At 36.6% G+C, this 17420-nt stretch overlaps 1 protein-coding gene across 1 annotated transcript in view; it reads right to left on the bottom strand.

Moving 5' to 3' along the window:
- SPON1 (spondin 1) overlaps positions 1–17420 on the bottom strand; it is a 199899-nt gene that overhangs the window by 143756 nt on the left and 38723 nt on the right. The window contains exon 3 of the mRNA XM_080405852.1: positions 16846–16979. Within this exon, the coding sequence (XP_080261978.1) occupies positions 16846–16979 (134 nt within the window). The remainder of the gene's footprint in view (positions 1–16845; positions 16980–17420) is intronic.

Here is a 17420-nt window from a genome sequence, read left to right as displayed (position 1 = left end):
TTCAGACCCTCCACACATGCTACTCTTCACTAGTTCCCAAACTCCTTGCTGTCACTACTTGAACTCTCTTGGTTTTGCCATTATTACACAGAAAGTGCAGACATCCATGACACAGTAAAAAAAAAAACCCACAACATATTTGCCCTTTTACAACGCTTAATTTAATCTTTATATCCTACGCACATAACCTTCCCCTCTTGAGCCACCTTCCCCTACTCCAGGTTAGAGGGGATTGGAAAAAAAAAAAAAACAACAAACCAACCACAACCAACAAACATTTTTTGTATATTATATTAAAAAAGGAAAAGAAGTAAAAGTTAAATATCAGCAAGAGTGTCCAGTCAATGAAGTTTGAAAATATTCCCCAAAACTTTGGAAAAATTGTTCTAAATTGTTAATAGTCTTAGAGGATTTGGGAACGAAGGAAGAGAATTCATAGATAAAAAAAAAATATATCAGAGCTGTCATTCTCCAACTACTGTTTTGGAAGAGGTGTCAACTAGCAATATACTGATGTCATGTTTTAATGAGTAAATTATTGCTTGTACAGACAAAAATTGTATGTCAAGAGCAACATCCTAACCAGGTCTACCCACTTGTAAAATACTAATTACTGGGTATTCAGTAGCAGGAAACCAAATTGGAATAATGTATTTGATGTTTTCAAACCCAAAAAAATCTTCACCTCACTTGAGTTGACAGAAGCCTGAAGGTTGAATCACCACAATTAACAAAACAAATTAACATTCACTGAAACATAGCTAACTTGATATTAAAATGCTTAATACTACTTCTTAAAAGAGACCTTAATATTATGAACGTATCTGCTTAGGGAAGGTTAATTTTGATGCAGAACCTTTAGTATTTGAGGTTAAATCTGATACCACAAATCCACTGGAACTGGAAGCATCAGAAGAAGAGATTTGCCATTTCTGTAGCGCAGCCAAGACACACGTTTCAGCTTTCAAGAATTAATACCTGTAACAACTGAACCTATTCTACTTGGGCTTTTCTAAGAGCTTTCGCTGGCAGCTGAGATGGCAGCCCACTGAATATTCGGACAGCTAATGCCAGGAGATACTGGTTGTTTACACTGAAAGACACACGTGCAGAGAAACGAAAGAAAAGAAAGGACCAGTAAAGATAAAAGCGTTGGGATTGTATCTTTTCTACTTCCCTCATTCTGAAGGAACAGATCATGGGAAGAAGGTACATTCAAATTGTATTTGAGAAATAGCTGAAACACCACTCTGCTCATGCAACATATAATTATAAAAGAATGATCAAATTAAACCATGAAATCTACATCATTAGAGAGGTTTTCACCAAGCTTCTCCTATTACTCTGTATTCTATATCTGCGGCAACAAGTTTGTGGCTGAAGACAGTGTTATGGTAGTGCCTACAGTTCATAGAATTGTTCTGGTTGCAAAAATTAGTTTCAGTAAGAATTTGTACAAATATTGTTGCAAAGCTTTGGTACACAGATATTTTAAAGAATGCCGTAGCAGGGAATCTGTACAGCAGGGGTTTTGCTCTTCCTGCTTCATCCCTAGAAATGCCAAATTCGTACAACCTTCTTGTGTCACATTAGTTGCCACACCAGTAGCACTGGTAGAAGTTTTGCTACAACAGATAAAAAACCAAGCTAGCCCCAGTAACCTACCAATAGATAAAAACATCTATACCAGTACCAGAGCTGTGCCCTTCAGTCTATGTCTGGGAATGCTTAGCAGCTGCTCGGACAACACAAGTGAAATATTCACAGGTACTGCCCCTATCGTGATGCAAGTAAGATGACTCCTAAAGTATACTCTGCCAGCATCATTAATAGGAAGCACTAGTTCCAATACTTCTATTGCTCTCTGGACATTAATATTAACGAACCACAGATAAGCCTCAGAAACTTTCAGTAACCTGTTCTCTATTATTGTGCCCTAATCAATATGGGAGCAGAATGTCAGTGCCCGGTCATTCGCAAATAACACCTACACATGGGATTGAGGAAGATTTTGAATGATTTCAGGACAAAGTTACAGCACAAATCACCTTTGGCTCACCGGTGAAATTCCAAAGCGTACAGATGGAAACGGTGCCCAGGGCATGCATGCCTTGACCCCGGACAGGGTAATGTACCAGGAGCGCTCTAAGCAGCTCAGCCCCGCAAACAGACTACAGTAATTCTTGAAGGTTAAAGACAACAAAAGGCTAGGTAGGTTGTGATTTTACCTGATTCAGATTATTCTGTGAAGGGAATACAATATTGGAGGTTTGACTAGGTTAGGAGAAGGTGAAGACTGGGTGACATATATTTTTGAATAAGGGTTGGTGCAGAAGAGATTTATAAGCATGGGAATGGCCATAGGGATCAGTTGTGAATTAGGCATCTAAAGGCTCAAAGGGATAAGGATTAGGAAGCTGAAAGGGATGGTAAGGGAGATTCAGCAGCTAAAGAAGCAGCAGCAGCCCTGCGACATATGAAGTAAACAGTAATGGCTGTTACTAGGGCACAGCAGAAACAAAAGGGTTAAGAAAGTAAATGGAGAAAGAATAATCGCTAAACTCGCTACAAGAAAGAAAAATACTCCTAGGGTTAAGGAAATAGCCATGTTGAAAGGTACAGAAACAGGTGTTAGGAAACGGACAAAAAATTGTCCAAGAAATGCATAGGAAGGGCAAGAAAAAGTCTAGTCATATCTGTGCTGCAGCAGTGAGTTGTCAGACTGTGGATGTGATTTCATATAGACTATATACATTAGCTCCTCAGAACAGTCTGGGGTAATGAAACTACTTGGAAGTGACCGATTCCTCCTCAAGGTGGTTTGAAGCCTTTTCTATAAAACAACATCCAGCAACAAGGAGAGGGAAAAAAAACCCATCAGTATCATAGAATCATTTAGGTTGGAGAAGACCTTTAAGATCACCGAGTCCAACAATTAATGTAACACTGCCAAGTCCACCACTAAACCATGCCCCTAAAGCGCCACAACCACATGTCTTTTAAATACCTCCAGGGATGGTGACTCAAGTGCTTCCCTGAGCAGCCTGTGCCAGTGCTTGACAACCCTTTTGGTGAAGGCATTTTCCCCAATATCCAACCTAAACCTCCCCTGGCATAACTTGAGGCCGTTTCCTCATGTCTTATCACAAAAAGCCTTTTGTCTCTGTGGGGCTCCTGCAGTCTTGTTGGCCCAGACAAAGGTCATCATTTCACGGAGGATGTGATTACAACTATGCTTAAAGGACCAGGGATTAAGCAAAAGCTACACAGTCTGTATCTCGCTCACTCATCAGGGCAAGGAGAGCACATGAATAGAACTATTAAAGGCACATTGTGAACAGTAGTAAGTAGTAATGGAAAGGATTAAGATGATAAATTACCCTTCCTTATTAGCAGCTTTGAGAAGCAGGCATAGACTAGGAACTGGAATCCAGCCCTACCAGTTTTATTTGGAACAAAAAGTGCAGTTAATTAGATTCTTAACTTCATTAGAAACTTTGAGGGGAAGATGTTTTAAAGTAGGTAAACTGACATACACCAAGTGCGATTAGAGATACAGGAGGAAACAGAGCAAGGGATCAGACACTGTAGAGACAAGCAGGGGTGCTCCTTCCGATATGTGTATAGGAAATAGGTGAATCGATTATGATTTTGAGATTGGCACCCAAGCAGCGCTATTTAAACTTTTCCAATAGTTGGTTTAGTTTCAAAACTGAAGCAACAAGGGAAAATCTCCTGATTTTAAGACAAAATTATAAAGGTATACCTACCTGACTTTGCTTTTTATAGAAGGCAGTCGTTTGCCCCCACCAAACATTTACACAGAAAATGAGACAAAAAATATATGCTTTGAAAATCAAAAACATACAATTATCAGATGCAATGATGTTGAGGGTATTTTGAAAATCTAGATGTGCCTTGCAATCTTATGCTGCTGTTGACTATGAGATGACAGTCTACTGAGGACTGACCTACTGAAATCAATTACCAACTTCAGTTTCACGTAATCAGAAAAGAATCAGAGCCTGAATTTCTTCTGATGCACAAGTATCCACTAGAAAATTATAAGGACAGCACTTAAAACTTAATTCTTGCTGAGCCAAGTGGCTTACTGATAAAGAAAATGAAGAAAACACTCATCTGATTATCTCTGAAATTTGCCGCCTCTTTATGAGTTTATTTCATTTACTTGCCAGAACGTATTTAGTACTTTGTGAGCAGAACTATGTGTGGCAGAAATACAGACTACTACTACTATAAAACTGGCAAGCTATTTGTGATTCTTCACTGAATTGAAAACAAAGTTTTGTCCACAATTTATTCAGAGAAATTAGATAAATGCTTGTTCATTAGTATTTGTTATCTAAATTAACTCTGGCGAACAAGACAATTTCTTTATGAACCTTCATGAAATGGTGGTACCTCAATACATGGCATCCTCTCTGCAGTGTGGAACTTTTTTCTATTCTGGATACAAGTTCCTTGTCTCATATCTACCTCAGCAAACAACTGCAAGGTAATTGTATCACGAGAGAGCACACCCTTTTTTCTACGTACAGAACAACCATATATGCCGTTTCCAGAGAAATCTATGGGAAGAAACATGATAGGTAATCTGTAGAACTTAAATGAGTTGGTACATATTAAGGGTATCACCAGGCTACATACAGTCTGTGCAGTGAGCGAGCATCAAGCTCATTATCCTAACGAACAGAGCCGATTCCTTCTCTAGACACAGGCCCCTACAAGCCTCTCCTTTCTGCAGCAAATGAAAACTCAGAAACCGTTAAAGAAATCAAGTGTGCTTTCTGATGCATTGCAAGGCTTTAAACCACATTCTGCTGAAGCAGTGAACTGACTGAGCAACAAATCCATCTCTTCAGGAAAGTGGAGCAAAAAGCATTCAGACTACTGCTGTTCATATAGCAAAGATACCTAATGCATGTCTAATGACATAGAAAAGATAGAAAAGTGGGTATCTAATTACTGCAAGGAAAAGAAAGGAATGGCCTGCTCAATTATTGGTTGAATCTAATATTTCAATCCTTTTAAAAATCCCTTCAAACAAGTGCCAAACCAGGTAAATAGAAAGACAAGAATCAATTCAACAGTTTACATAAAGAACAATTCCTTTTCTAGGTTTTTTGGGTTTTTTCTTTCATAATTTCTAAAGAATTGTAACAACACATGGAGCTGCTCCTTTAAGGAAACAGATCAGAATTGATTTTGTGGTACTTCAACTGAAAAAAAAAAAAAGAATCAAGATAAATACCATGTTCAGGTTCTGAGACCTTTATTGATATAATGTATCATTCAGACTCCAGTTAATATATTTCAATCCACATGAGAATTTAAATACTGTTCAATGTAAGTAAAGATGGCAGAATCAGACACTTTGTTAATTCAGCCATTTGCCTTTCGTATTGAAATATAGCTGCGCTTGAACTTTTAACTGTAAACTGTGCTGTGTAGAGCTGTTCTAGGTTTTTTGTGGACATGCAGACGTTTCAGCAAATACTAAACTCAGCATACTAGAAAAATTTTGCTTTCATAGAAAATTTCATACAAAAGGCATAGCCAGTATAGCTTCTTAAATTTAACTGCAGGTTTGATTATATAGCCTCATAGAAACACCATCTTGAAATACCTGAACAGATTGTACTGCAAAGGAGTAAATGACCAGTAGGATGTGCCACCTTCATGACTAATTTAAATTAGACCTTGTAACATGTAAGAACTGCCAAAGTTTTATAGGACTGAGATGATACACTGCTAACTTCAACTCTCATCTGGTTCTCTAGACATTTTGAATAACGGAGGATCTTGCCAAGATATTATAACAGCACATTTTATTAAAGCCTCCAGTCACTGGGCACATACCGGATAAAATCATTGGTTTTTAAAATTAAATTTTTAAAATTAAAAGTGAACTACATTATGTTACTTAGCTTTTTCATTATCTCATTTCATCATTACTGGACCAAATTTGCCCTTCACTTCCGTTGATGTGAGATGAGAATACTATTATACTCCAGTAAACAACATTATGGGTTTTTTATGACCGTGGGCTCACTGGTACAATGGCTTTAATATAGAGACAAAAAACTCTATCTGTAAACTGTACAAAGAGCATTACATTTTGATTCATAAATAAATGTGTATTATAAAATGTAGCATACTACATTAAAATAATGCCTTCAGTTCCTGACACTTCCTTAACATGAGTTACCATGCATTGAGAAAGCTTAATTTCAGTACATGCCATAATAAAAAAAAAAAACAACCTGATTTAAAACATTCAGTAATAAAAAATGAAAACACTTTTGATGTCATTAATAGTGACTCCTCTTTATGTTTTGAGAGGAAATCAAATTATGACTATCATGATTATTTCTATTCCTTTCCTCTCTTTGTTTCCCCTCAAAAATTGACAATGGCATTGAAGTCAAATTAAACATCTGTTTGCAAAATAAACTGGAGTGCTACTGACAGCTGCTGCCTATTGGCAAATGTTCTACAGCTGTCGGGCTCCGAAATTAACAATGATCTTCATTTACAAACAGCAAACAACAAGAAAATTATAGAGGTGGTTTTTTTTCATCACACTACTTGAAATTTATGAAAATACAGACCCTACCAGAGACTTAGTCAGAAATACATATTTTTACTGTTTTATTTCCCCCACTTACTGGGAGCAAAATTCAGACAAAATCAGATTTCAGTGCAAGATACTTCAGAGAACTTTCCTCCTTAGACATCTTAAATCCTTCTGCATTTTCTCTCCAGGATATGTAAATAGATGTAATCACTCTTTGAGGATTTATCCTTCTCCAATACAGATTTTGTCAATATAAAATACTACCTAACAAAAAAAATTTCTTGATCTTTTTCATACATTTTTTAGATTTCTAAATACACAGATATATCAAACTAGCATAGTTTTTCAAACTAGTTTAAATTCTACTTAAAATGCATACATATTACTTACATCATGATTAGATGGCAGGATTTTTTAGACAGCAAAGTTCATCTATTTAAATCAATTTGCTTTTTTATATGTTTAGAACTCGGCTGGAACTCACTAAAGAGTTTCAAGTTCTGTGTGGTTATGAATGCATCAATATTTTCATTAATAACTTGAATGATGTAATAGAGAACAAGTTAGTGACTGCAGAGTATCAAGCTGTAAATAAATAATGTTAAACACAAAGTTCTAGTTTTAGATAAGAGTAATTACTTGCACAAAGACAGAAAGGGAAAAGCCAAGGAGAGAAGTTTTTGATAGGCAGGATGAAGGAAGTCTAGTGGATCAGAAGTTGGACACAAATAAATGTTATTTTATGAAAAACAGCAAACACTTCAGTGGAAGTGCTTTGTCTAAGACCGTGGGGAGTTGTGTTACTGCAGGATTACAATGCCCAGTTTGGGGTGCCACAATTCAAGGATATAGTTCAGAGAAGACCAAATGAGAACAATGAGGTATCTAGAAGGAGAAAAAGATGGAAGAAGCTGGGGTTGAATAGCCTAGAGAAAAGAAGACTGGAGGAAGGCACAGGTTGAAAAGAGGGTTGCAGCACCTGAGAATAAAGGGCATCAGAGGAATCATTTTAGCTAACCAGTAGCAACGACAGGTTAGTACCGGCACCACTTCCTTACTGGGACTGCCAAGGCTCCACCTTTAAGAAGAATCGAGGCGTACAGGGGAAACTCAACCATAGTTCATCCTATTGTCATACTGCTGTCAGACAGTAAAAGACTTCAGTATTTCACCAGAGTCCCTTCTAACATCATTTGCAATAGCTTCTCTATGCTAAAGAAAATAAGCATGTATAATTGGTAAGAAATAAATCTGAAAGCTTTAAATATTCCATATATTTTTGCTAAGTACCAAATGAGAATACAGTTGACTTCTGGTAAATTCTGTGTTTGAGCTTCTGTCAGCTGTTCACTTTAATTATTATTCCTAGTTGCAGTTTTTCCCAAGAAAATGTGGAGAAAATGCAATGATGAACAAAAAAAGAACTTCTATCAGTGTCTTAGGAGTGTGCTGCACTTTTTTAATGCCTGCATTCCTACCACGTTGCACATAAAAAGATACCTTTTTTTTATTTTTACTTTTGTAGAACTTGTTTTACAAAAATGCAACTATTTGTGCAAAAAAATAACCATATGGACCAATGAAAGTAACTGCACGTTACTTGCATTTATCACAAAATGTGCCATAACACTGATTTTTTCAAATATTAAATTATTGTAGGCATTTTCAAGGTACAGTGTGAAACAGTGAAAAATATCCTTCATAATAAAGCCATAACTAGATTCCCCCTATCACTAGATGAAAGACCATCATCCTCTCCTTACTCTTTTCTTTTTTTCATTGTGTTTCCGTTGCTTTGCACTCCTTAAGGAACAGACCCATCTCTCAGTAGCAAAATGATTAAGCTGCTTTGCAACATGACATCTTTGCAAACAAAACAGCATATGAATGAATCTAGCTAGATTTTATAGGATTACTATATTAATTGTGCTGTAAAAAAGATTATTTAGAAGAACACAAAATTACAAGAAAATCCATTTACAACACTCCAAATTCATGTGCTTCCACTGTGAAGTTAAAGGAACAATATTAAATCTGTGAGAAAAAGAAAGTGAAATGGATTTTTGGTTTAGATGTAGATGTGTTTCGTCAGTAGATCCAGGGGGCTACTACTATATATATTAAAATGCAAATGTCAATTGTTGCAATCTAATGTTAGAACTGCTATAAATATAGAAGCTGTATAGAAATGCAGAAGGATGTTTTTCCTTCTTAATACAAGTAAACTGTAGATTTTTAGCCTAAAAATTAAATATAGGACTGTTGGTTACATTGCAAAGTTTATTTTTTTGTTGTTTTTTTTTTTTTGTAAGAAATGATTTTAAAATAGCTGGACAAAGAAAACATTGACATAGTCTTTAAGGAATTAGAATAGTGCAATGCTAACACAATCTTTTCTATCTTGCAGTGTTTTATGAAGAGTCACGGGCCTCTAGTTGCTTTTGAGAGAACAGAGGCATTGAGAAATGAGTTGAGCTGTATATGATAACCCAGTATGAAAGACAAGAATGAACCCAAATCTACTCACTTCCAGTCTGCGTCCCTAGCCATTTAAAGCTCTGCACAATGCTGTCACACCAAATCCTAAAAGTGAAGAATGGGGGAAAACTAAAGCAGGTTGAAAGAACTGTATATGGAAAATTACTACATTTTCTATACATGAAGGGTTGTATTTGTTCTAAGGAATGTTAGGATTTATAGAGATATCTTAGATTGCTATCTTAATTGTGTAGAAATGCATAAAGTGTCTACAAAAAGTATTTTAAGCTGCGTACAAAGAAATATTAAGCTATACTGCTATTATCTCTATCAAAAATGAAGTTCAGAAGCTACTGCTCTTGTCATGCGGTAGTTAACTGGAAGACAGGGATTTTTTTATTTTTAAGTTATTTGTATAGGAATTTTGATCATTTCTCTGCATGCAGAAGACATTAATACTACTAAGAAAATGAAAATAGCTATTTATAATATGAGAACAGTTATGTTCTATTGTTCCATGAACAGCATACTGTTACTGAGAGCTCTTGCTAGGCAAGGAAGGTAGATTGTTCTCTATTTTTCCTTGGCCATTATATTTAGCCATAATGGAAATCTTTCAGTAAATGCTTTATAACTGTGCTCTGACCATGTATTAGTATTCTAATAAAAGCCAGGTAAAGTTGTTGATGGAAGTAGCTGGACAATTGCACAAGACTGAAAGGAGAAATGGAAAAGACTGAATAACAAGCTTATATCCAATTCAAACAAGGGGGTGTGGGGTGTGTGGGGTGTGTGTTTGTTTTTTAACTTTGAATATTTAGAGGCACAATTTTACAGTGAACTCCTCATAGATCTTCCACTATGTACTAGTAGCTCATCTGCTTCAAAATAGCGGTATTTTGCAATAAGCACAAATCCACAAATCTCTTTTTCAAGAACGCATAAGTATTCAGGAGTCCTAAAGGAGCATGTAAAATCATCATATTTCATGTTTTGTAACAAATAGGATGCATTTAAAGAATACATCCCATGTAAAGCATTTAAAGAAACACCCAATTAAGCATATAGAAAAAGACTTGAGCTACATATTACTCAGGTAATTATCCCAGAAAATCAAGGAAAAATGCACATATTGGGTAATTACAGCCTAAAAAAGAAAAGAAAATGTTTTGGCAGTGAGACTATGAGAGAGAAGCAAAGAATGTACTTATACTGCTTAATCACCTTAGCCTAGCAACCTGAATAACGTACAAACTTGCCCCACTCCTCCTTCTGCCACCTCATCGATACTGACGAGAAATCTGGGACAAGCCTGAAAAGTAACACACAAATACCTCAGTGGTAACTAAGATACACCTTTTTTTTCTTTTAAGTTCAACTCTGTGATCATCTATCAGATGTTCCTTTTATATGACCGGCAATAATTTCAGAAGCAGCACTGTAGCTTCCACGCACATAAAGGAGTCTGACTGAACCAGGCCCACTCTGTAGCTCGTTAACAACTGGAACTTCTTTCTGGTAGGAGTAAATTTGTGCAACTTGTCTTTGTGATAGAGAATCATAACATCAACACTTTTAGTAAGAAACATTAATTCTGAAACACATTTCATTCTGACCATTTCAAATTTGGCATTTCTGATAAACACTTTTCTTGAGACAGCGTTACTGAGTTGGTCATATATTAATTTACACACCATGGAGCTGCCCTTGTGTTTTGTGGGTTTTGGGGTTTTGTTTTCCAAACGCCTTGTGCTCTGTTTCTGGCCTAAGGACTGCCTGGCTGGATCTCATCGTGAGTTTGAATGTAGAGAAGAGATCTGGCTGTGTATCAAGACAGTTTCAGTATGTAAATGTAGTTAGGAACTCATGGATTTTTGTGACATTTGGTTCCTCTTTTAGTTTTTCCAACATCACATTTCAGTGTAGTGTTTACTCTGAGTGAGATGCCAAGTGACTTGAATAAATATAATGCTTGAAGTTACATGGAATCAAACAGCACGTGTTCAAAAAGCTCTAGCTGGAGTTCAGTCGCTCTCAGAGCGCTGAAGGCTGAAGAGCAAGAGTACTTCCAGTATCTGCACGGAGGCTGGAAACTATATCCAAGGTGTAGACCCATGTACTAGAAATGAAGTTTTCCTCATAGGCGTGATAGCCTTGCTAATAATACAACTACCTAAAAGATTTTGCCAATAGATACCTGATATACTAAATATATCATAGTTTTTTATTTGGAAGACCACAAAATCTTTAAAATTCCTCTACCTTCTGACTACATACGAACAAAGTCCATTGTAATTACAATCATGAAGATAATTAAATATGAAGAGAAACAGTAAGTTTCACACTTTTCCTCAAATTATAAAATATTTCCCTGGAGATGGCTCAGAAAACATTTTCAGAAACAATCAGCCGAGACATCATGACGAGTACAGTGAATTTCTGCAAGTAGTAATAAACACTGTTTACAGATACCAGACTTTAATTTGGTGGTTGTTTAAGGATTAGATGTATAGCAGAAATAAATAACTTGGCAGCAAGAACTTTTGTTACATTTCCCATACAAGTCACGTCCATTGCCTGAGAAGCCGATTATTCCATGAGCCAACCAGAGAACTGTGGCTTCTTTTCTAAATGGTAAATTGAATATAACTTATCTGCATGTGGCCATCATTTACTACAGTAACAACTAATCTCAGGCTCAGCAAAAACCACCAAATGCCAAAGGAGGAAAAGATAATTACCATCTAGCAATACTTGCTTCTTCATGAAATCTACACCAGCTGACAGATTTAATCAACTTGGATATTAACAAGATTCTCCCTACCATGAAATTTTAATATGTGACAAGCTAAGACAATTTTCAAAATTTTCTTCACTCTTGTTTTATATTACAGAATTCTAAAAGTGTTTGCAGAAAACTATTTGTCCTGTATTTTCCATCACACATCAGACCTTTACCTAGCTGCTCAGTAGCACACTGAACAGAGACACTATCTTGAGGAACACAACTAACCAGTTGAACCTAGAAATCTGGGGCTAAAAGCAGCCTAAAAGAGGTGATTCTCCATCACTGCCAAGAAACTTCTGATAAACTTTTATTATCTTTTCTCTATCAATGGTGCAAATCAGGAATTCAAATCCATATTTAAGACTGTCCTTGTTGAACTAGATAAATCTCTATTAGCCTTTTTTTTTTTTTTTTTTTTTACAGAAAATTTCTTTACTTCCATGTGATTATATAAATGCCACTAGGCTCTGCCACTGCTCAATTGTCTATATGATTATTTTTATAGAAATTGCACATAGCAAAAATAATTATAAATATCTCAAGAACGTTTTAACAGTAGGTTTTAGAGATACTAGAGAGCCAATGCATTCTGAAAATCCCAAAAAATCTAGTAAATAAGTTTTAGAACAGAAACTTTTATCAGGAGATGAAGGAAATGACCTGCTCCTCCCATATTTCCACATAGCACCTTGGCATCCAATCAATCACAAGAAATAAGGGAAAATATACAGGGATAGAAAGACTAAATGTTGCATTGTGAACACAGAAACAGGTAGACTGTGCACAGCATGAAAGCTCAGAATGGTCTAAATAGGTATTCCTAACCATACAAACAGGAAAAATATTATTGTAAGCACTTCCCTGCTCATGCTGATATCTGGGGAGCTTCTGAAGCTAGCACAGATGCTGAGGCAGCCAAGCGAATCCTGGTTGCTAAGATCCGAGCGCATTCTGTTGATTTATGTTGTTATAATAACTTTGTTCCACACAGCAAAACTTTCTAGTCAAGCACCTAACGCTGTGGTGAGGCTGACTGGGCTATCTCACAGCTGACAATGCATTCTATTTCCATCAGGTCATTCTAAAAATCAAGGTGCTTAAAATTGTCTTGCAGTATCTGGGGCCATCCCCAAAGTGATACGCTGTTTCTCCATTTAATCCCTCTGCAGAAATCATTTTAACAGCTGGTAATGCTGGAGTCTGTGTACCTTCCTATAATTGGATTTAGCTATACAGTGTTCCTAGCAGACATCAGGCAAATAGGAAGAGGGCGTAAAGATTGAGGGTCTCCCAAGCAGCGTGTACCATCTAAGCAGTATTCTGTCCTATGTCTTCAGTGAGACTGGGGCATAGGCTTAAATGTTTGGACAAACAGAGCCTCAGCAATTGCTTGCATTCCTGAAGCGCATTCTGTACGCTGGCCGTTTCAATAAAGAGTCTGGAAGGATCTGAACCTTTAGGCTATTTCACTGTCATCACTTAGTGGGAACGAAGAGAATGGATGAATTATTCTCGACTAAGCAATTACAGTGCAACATCATATGTTAATCCATTTCCCTCTTTTTTTTTTTTTTTCCTTCCCCAATTCTAAACTTTCACACAGAAAGATGTTTTAGAAAGCAAAGTAGGAATGATAAGTTGAATTCACATTTGTTCTCCTAAACTTTGAATTTTGCGGTCACAGAAGAAGCCAGCATTACACACGTGTGCTGATGCCAAAAGACTTACTTAGCATCCCTTACTGAACCCTAGAGCTACAGATTACCATTTTTCTGTGTCAGTTTATGCTTATCAAAACCAAATAGATCACATGAACTATTCCTAGAAAGCACTGAGAAGACTCCTAGCCAAATGTGTGCAATCAGGTGTTTATATCAAAAGGTATCAGACTTCACAAACCATGGAAAAAATAAATGTCCAAAACCCCTCACCATTAGTCCAGCAAAAACTTCCTGGAAGCCTCTATACTTAATTATACAATTATAAGTTAAAAAATAACCCCAACATTTGGCACTAAAACAATAATAAGATTTTACAGATCAGCTATGTTTAACTTGCGACTACATTTAACTTTTCTGTATATTGAAGTCAGTAGACAAGAACATAATGAAAAGGATTAAGTATATCCTTATGATTCAGAACAAGCTCCAAAATACTGCCATTCTGTTTTGGAAATTCTGAAAGAAAATGACCAGACAGTCTCCAAGGATTGAAATAGATACATACTGATAATAAAAAACTATTTGCACACTATTACACACAGGAAAAAAAGAAAAATACAGAAGGCTTTTGTTTCCTCCAAAGTTCAAGGTTTCAGAATTTTTCCATGACTTTGGACTTAAATATTTAAAATAATAACTGCTTTTAGACTTCTGTTTTTATCATATCATTACAGCTTTCACAAATGACATAACACTTAAAGATTGCATCCAACATTTGTATGCTATTCTATGGGAGCTGACCATAAAGGAGGTTTATAAAGGATGCTGACTGTAAACTATTAATTCAGATGTGGTCAAAGCTTTACATACAAAAGAAAAAATGTAAATGTTGTTCCTGCCAGAACCACACCAGTGATTGCCACGTATGCTGCCATGGAGGGCTGCACTGCAGCACAAACACCACATTATGATGTTAATTTCTGGCATCAGCAATTCCTAATGAGGGTCACTGTTTCATTCTTTTTTTGAACTGTCCTGGGGAGCGGACCAGTTACCCTCTGGGGTCAATAAAGCAGCCATTGAGAGGCAAGTTTGTATTTTTCACATAATTTTTACTGGGAAGTACCTTACAACTTTCACTTTCACCAGCACATACACACGTAGAATACCCACAATGCAGTGTAAATAGATGGTCATACCCCCAAAATTTTTTCTTTTCCCTATGAACTTCAATTTCTAAGATGTTCTTTTAGCTGCCCAAACAGATTATGGGAACTGCTGCCAGTCAGCTAAACTCTATATTGACACTTCACTGTTTTGTTGTCATCCGGCAGTCCGAGAAGGTTTTATGCCAATGCTTTATTCTTCACATTCTTTAAGACAGCAACAATTCCATACTTTTGTCCATATTAACTTAAGAACTGCAGTTCTGTCTTAATTTTTAGAGACTCTCTTGAGTTTTCTGCAATAATGTGAGTATTCACAGTGTAAAAATCAGAGTGTGCTGAACATCCAGCGTGACTTGATCAGCTGAGAGGAGGGAGAAGAAACATTTATCAAGGTTCCTGCATTTGGTGGTACTTTACTACATTCCTTTGCTGACAAGACCCAGGCAGGCCCCTGAATCAACTTCAGCCACAGATATTTAAGTTGCAGTGAGAAAAATATTGTTTCATTTTTGGGGGTGATGGCAATTCTGCTTAAGACAGTAATAAGGAAAAAAAATCCATCAACTTCTATTGTTGCATATCATTATTGGATTAAAGTTAAAACCTTGTGTCTTTAAAAGCGTGTGCAAAACATCATCACATTATTATTATTATACTGTATACTATATCTATATACACAATAAGTGCCTTAAGTAGTATTTGCAACACAGCTAAGAGGGAGGCAGTCCAGAGGAGAAAAGTAAACGGCTTTACTGATAAACAGAGCCCAGCAACACCAGAAAAAATCTTGATTGCTCAAGGAACTCTCAAACTTCAACACACAATGTGTCTGACCATCCAGGAAGCAGCAGGTTTCACAGTTTTCCTGCAGTCCAATGTACGCTTGTCTCTCCTGAGCTTAAGACTGCAAGTGTATTGTTGAACTGCTTCCGTACATATTAAAACACATAATTTAAACAAAATTATTTCGCTGATACTGAGAGGCAGCAGCAGAAGCTCACTGCCAAAGACTTGAGACTGCTCCTCAGCCAGTGTCAGGGCTGGGGTAGGTCAGCCTCACAGACCTGGAAGAAGAGGGTCGTTATCTTTTGTGGCAATCGGCAAAAGAAGAAAGCGAACCACAGGGTGAGAGGAGAGCAGCCATGGACCAGTTTTGCTGGTAGCGATTTTGTAGCCTAACTACATTTCTACATAGTACATAGGCTACATTTGTAGCCTAACTGATTTCAGAAATCAGTTGCAATTTTAATAACACATTTGTCTGAACTTCAGCACAACCTTTACACGAGCATCTCCTTAAAAGTCTAGAAGTGGTTTGTGCCTCTAAAGGCATCCTCAGTACTGATAAGATTCTTTGAAATTCTTTGGTCTACTGCAGGGCACATCTTAGCAATTGCAAAAGCTTATCCCAGACAGATTCAAAGCAAGCAAAGACATCAGACTTGTCCATGCATGTTTCACTAATCTGTCCTATTAAATATGACAAGCAAAATCTTAAGAGACAGGACTCTTCTGGTTCTCTGGCATTTCCCTCTGATACTCTTCATAGCAAGAAGTGACCTAAAGTTTCTACAGTCAAATAAGTAGCCCTAAAGTGAAGTGCACCTACATAATGGTACCTTTGTCTATTGCTTAAAAAGCATGAATACGCACGCTTTAGAAATAGATTGTAGAAATAATAGGACAACATCAGAAAAGGATCACCAGCTCTAAAATGAAAACACTCACCCCTAAAAAAATATATCTGGTTTTACTGATGAAGCTCCATTTAGAAAATCCTGACTCTACAGAACATCTTAGTATTCACCTCAACTAAGAGCATGTTTTTTACTTGAATCTCAACCAGATGGATGCAATTTCAATCTTAAAGATTCAGTATTTTTATATGGTTAAGTGAAATAAATGCCTGATAGCCTACCAAGTCCAATTAGGGTTACCAGGCCAACAGTTACCGAAGGCTTGGGGTAACTTTTGAAAATCTGGTCTTTCAAGTCCCCAACATGTAACTGTTCAAGTAGAACTATCCTTGGTCAAGCGTGTCAAAGGAGAAAAAAAGCATTTAAGAACTCCAATAGTTCCTAATCTAATAAATACTAGATTTATTAGTAACTGAACTTTAATGGTTAGTTTAATATGCCTTAAAATACTTACTTCAGAATTACACAGCCTGTACCAGTAGGAGGAGCCGTCCAAAACACTTGAATGCGCGTCCTTCTTCTAGGCGTGCTCTCGGTAACAGCAACAGGACAATTACTCATGAACTGTGTTTCTTCCTCATCTATGATCTAAGGAAGCATAAAAAGAAGAATGTAACAATATAAGGACAGACATAGCCAACACCTCTCAAATATGTTTTGTCAGCTCATGTTTTCCTTCACTGGGATTACTTAGAATATTCTCTGCTTAGCTCAGCATTACTTTTGTAAACGTATTTATAACATGCAGATCACTCACTGAAATGAAAACATCAAGCCCACAAAACAAAGACAGAAGAATAATTCAGTTCTAGGTGAACAGAAGTTTGTCTTTTCTGAGCATGTCTGCAAACAACCTTTTTGGTAGATCCTGATTACTGGAACTTCCTATAAATATTAATGAACTGAAAATAATAAAAGATGCTTAATTCTATTTTTTAATATATTATTTGAACTGGTTAGGAAGATGGAACATGTTAAAGGAAAAAGGGGAGTCAGTCTGTTTACTTTTTTGTTAGCTTTTTAAGATAA

Source organism: Falco punctatus, assembly GCF_963210335.1.
Source record: "Falco punctatus genome assembly, chromosome: 10".
In the NCBI taxonomy this organism is placed as follows: domain Eukaryota; kingdom Metazoa; phylum Chordata; class Aves; order Falconiformes; family Falconidae; genus Falco; species Falco punctatus.
Note: the sequence above shows the minus strand (reverse complement) of the source record. Positions and strands in the feature narration are given on the sequence as shown.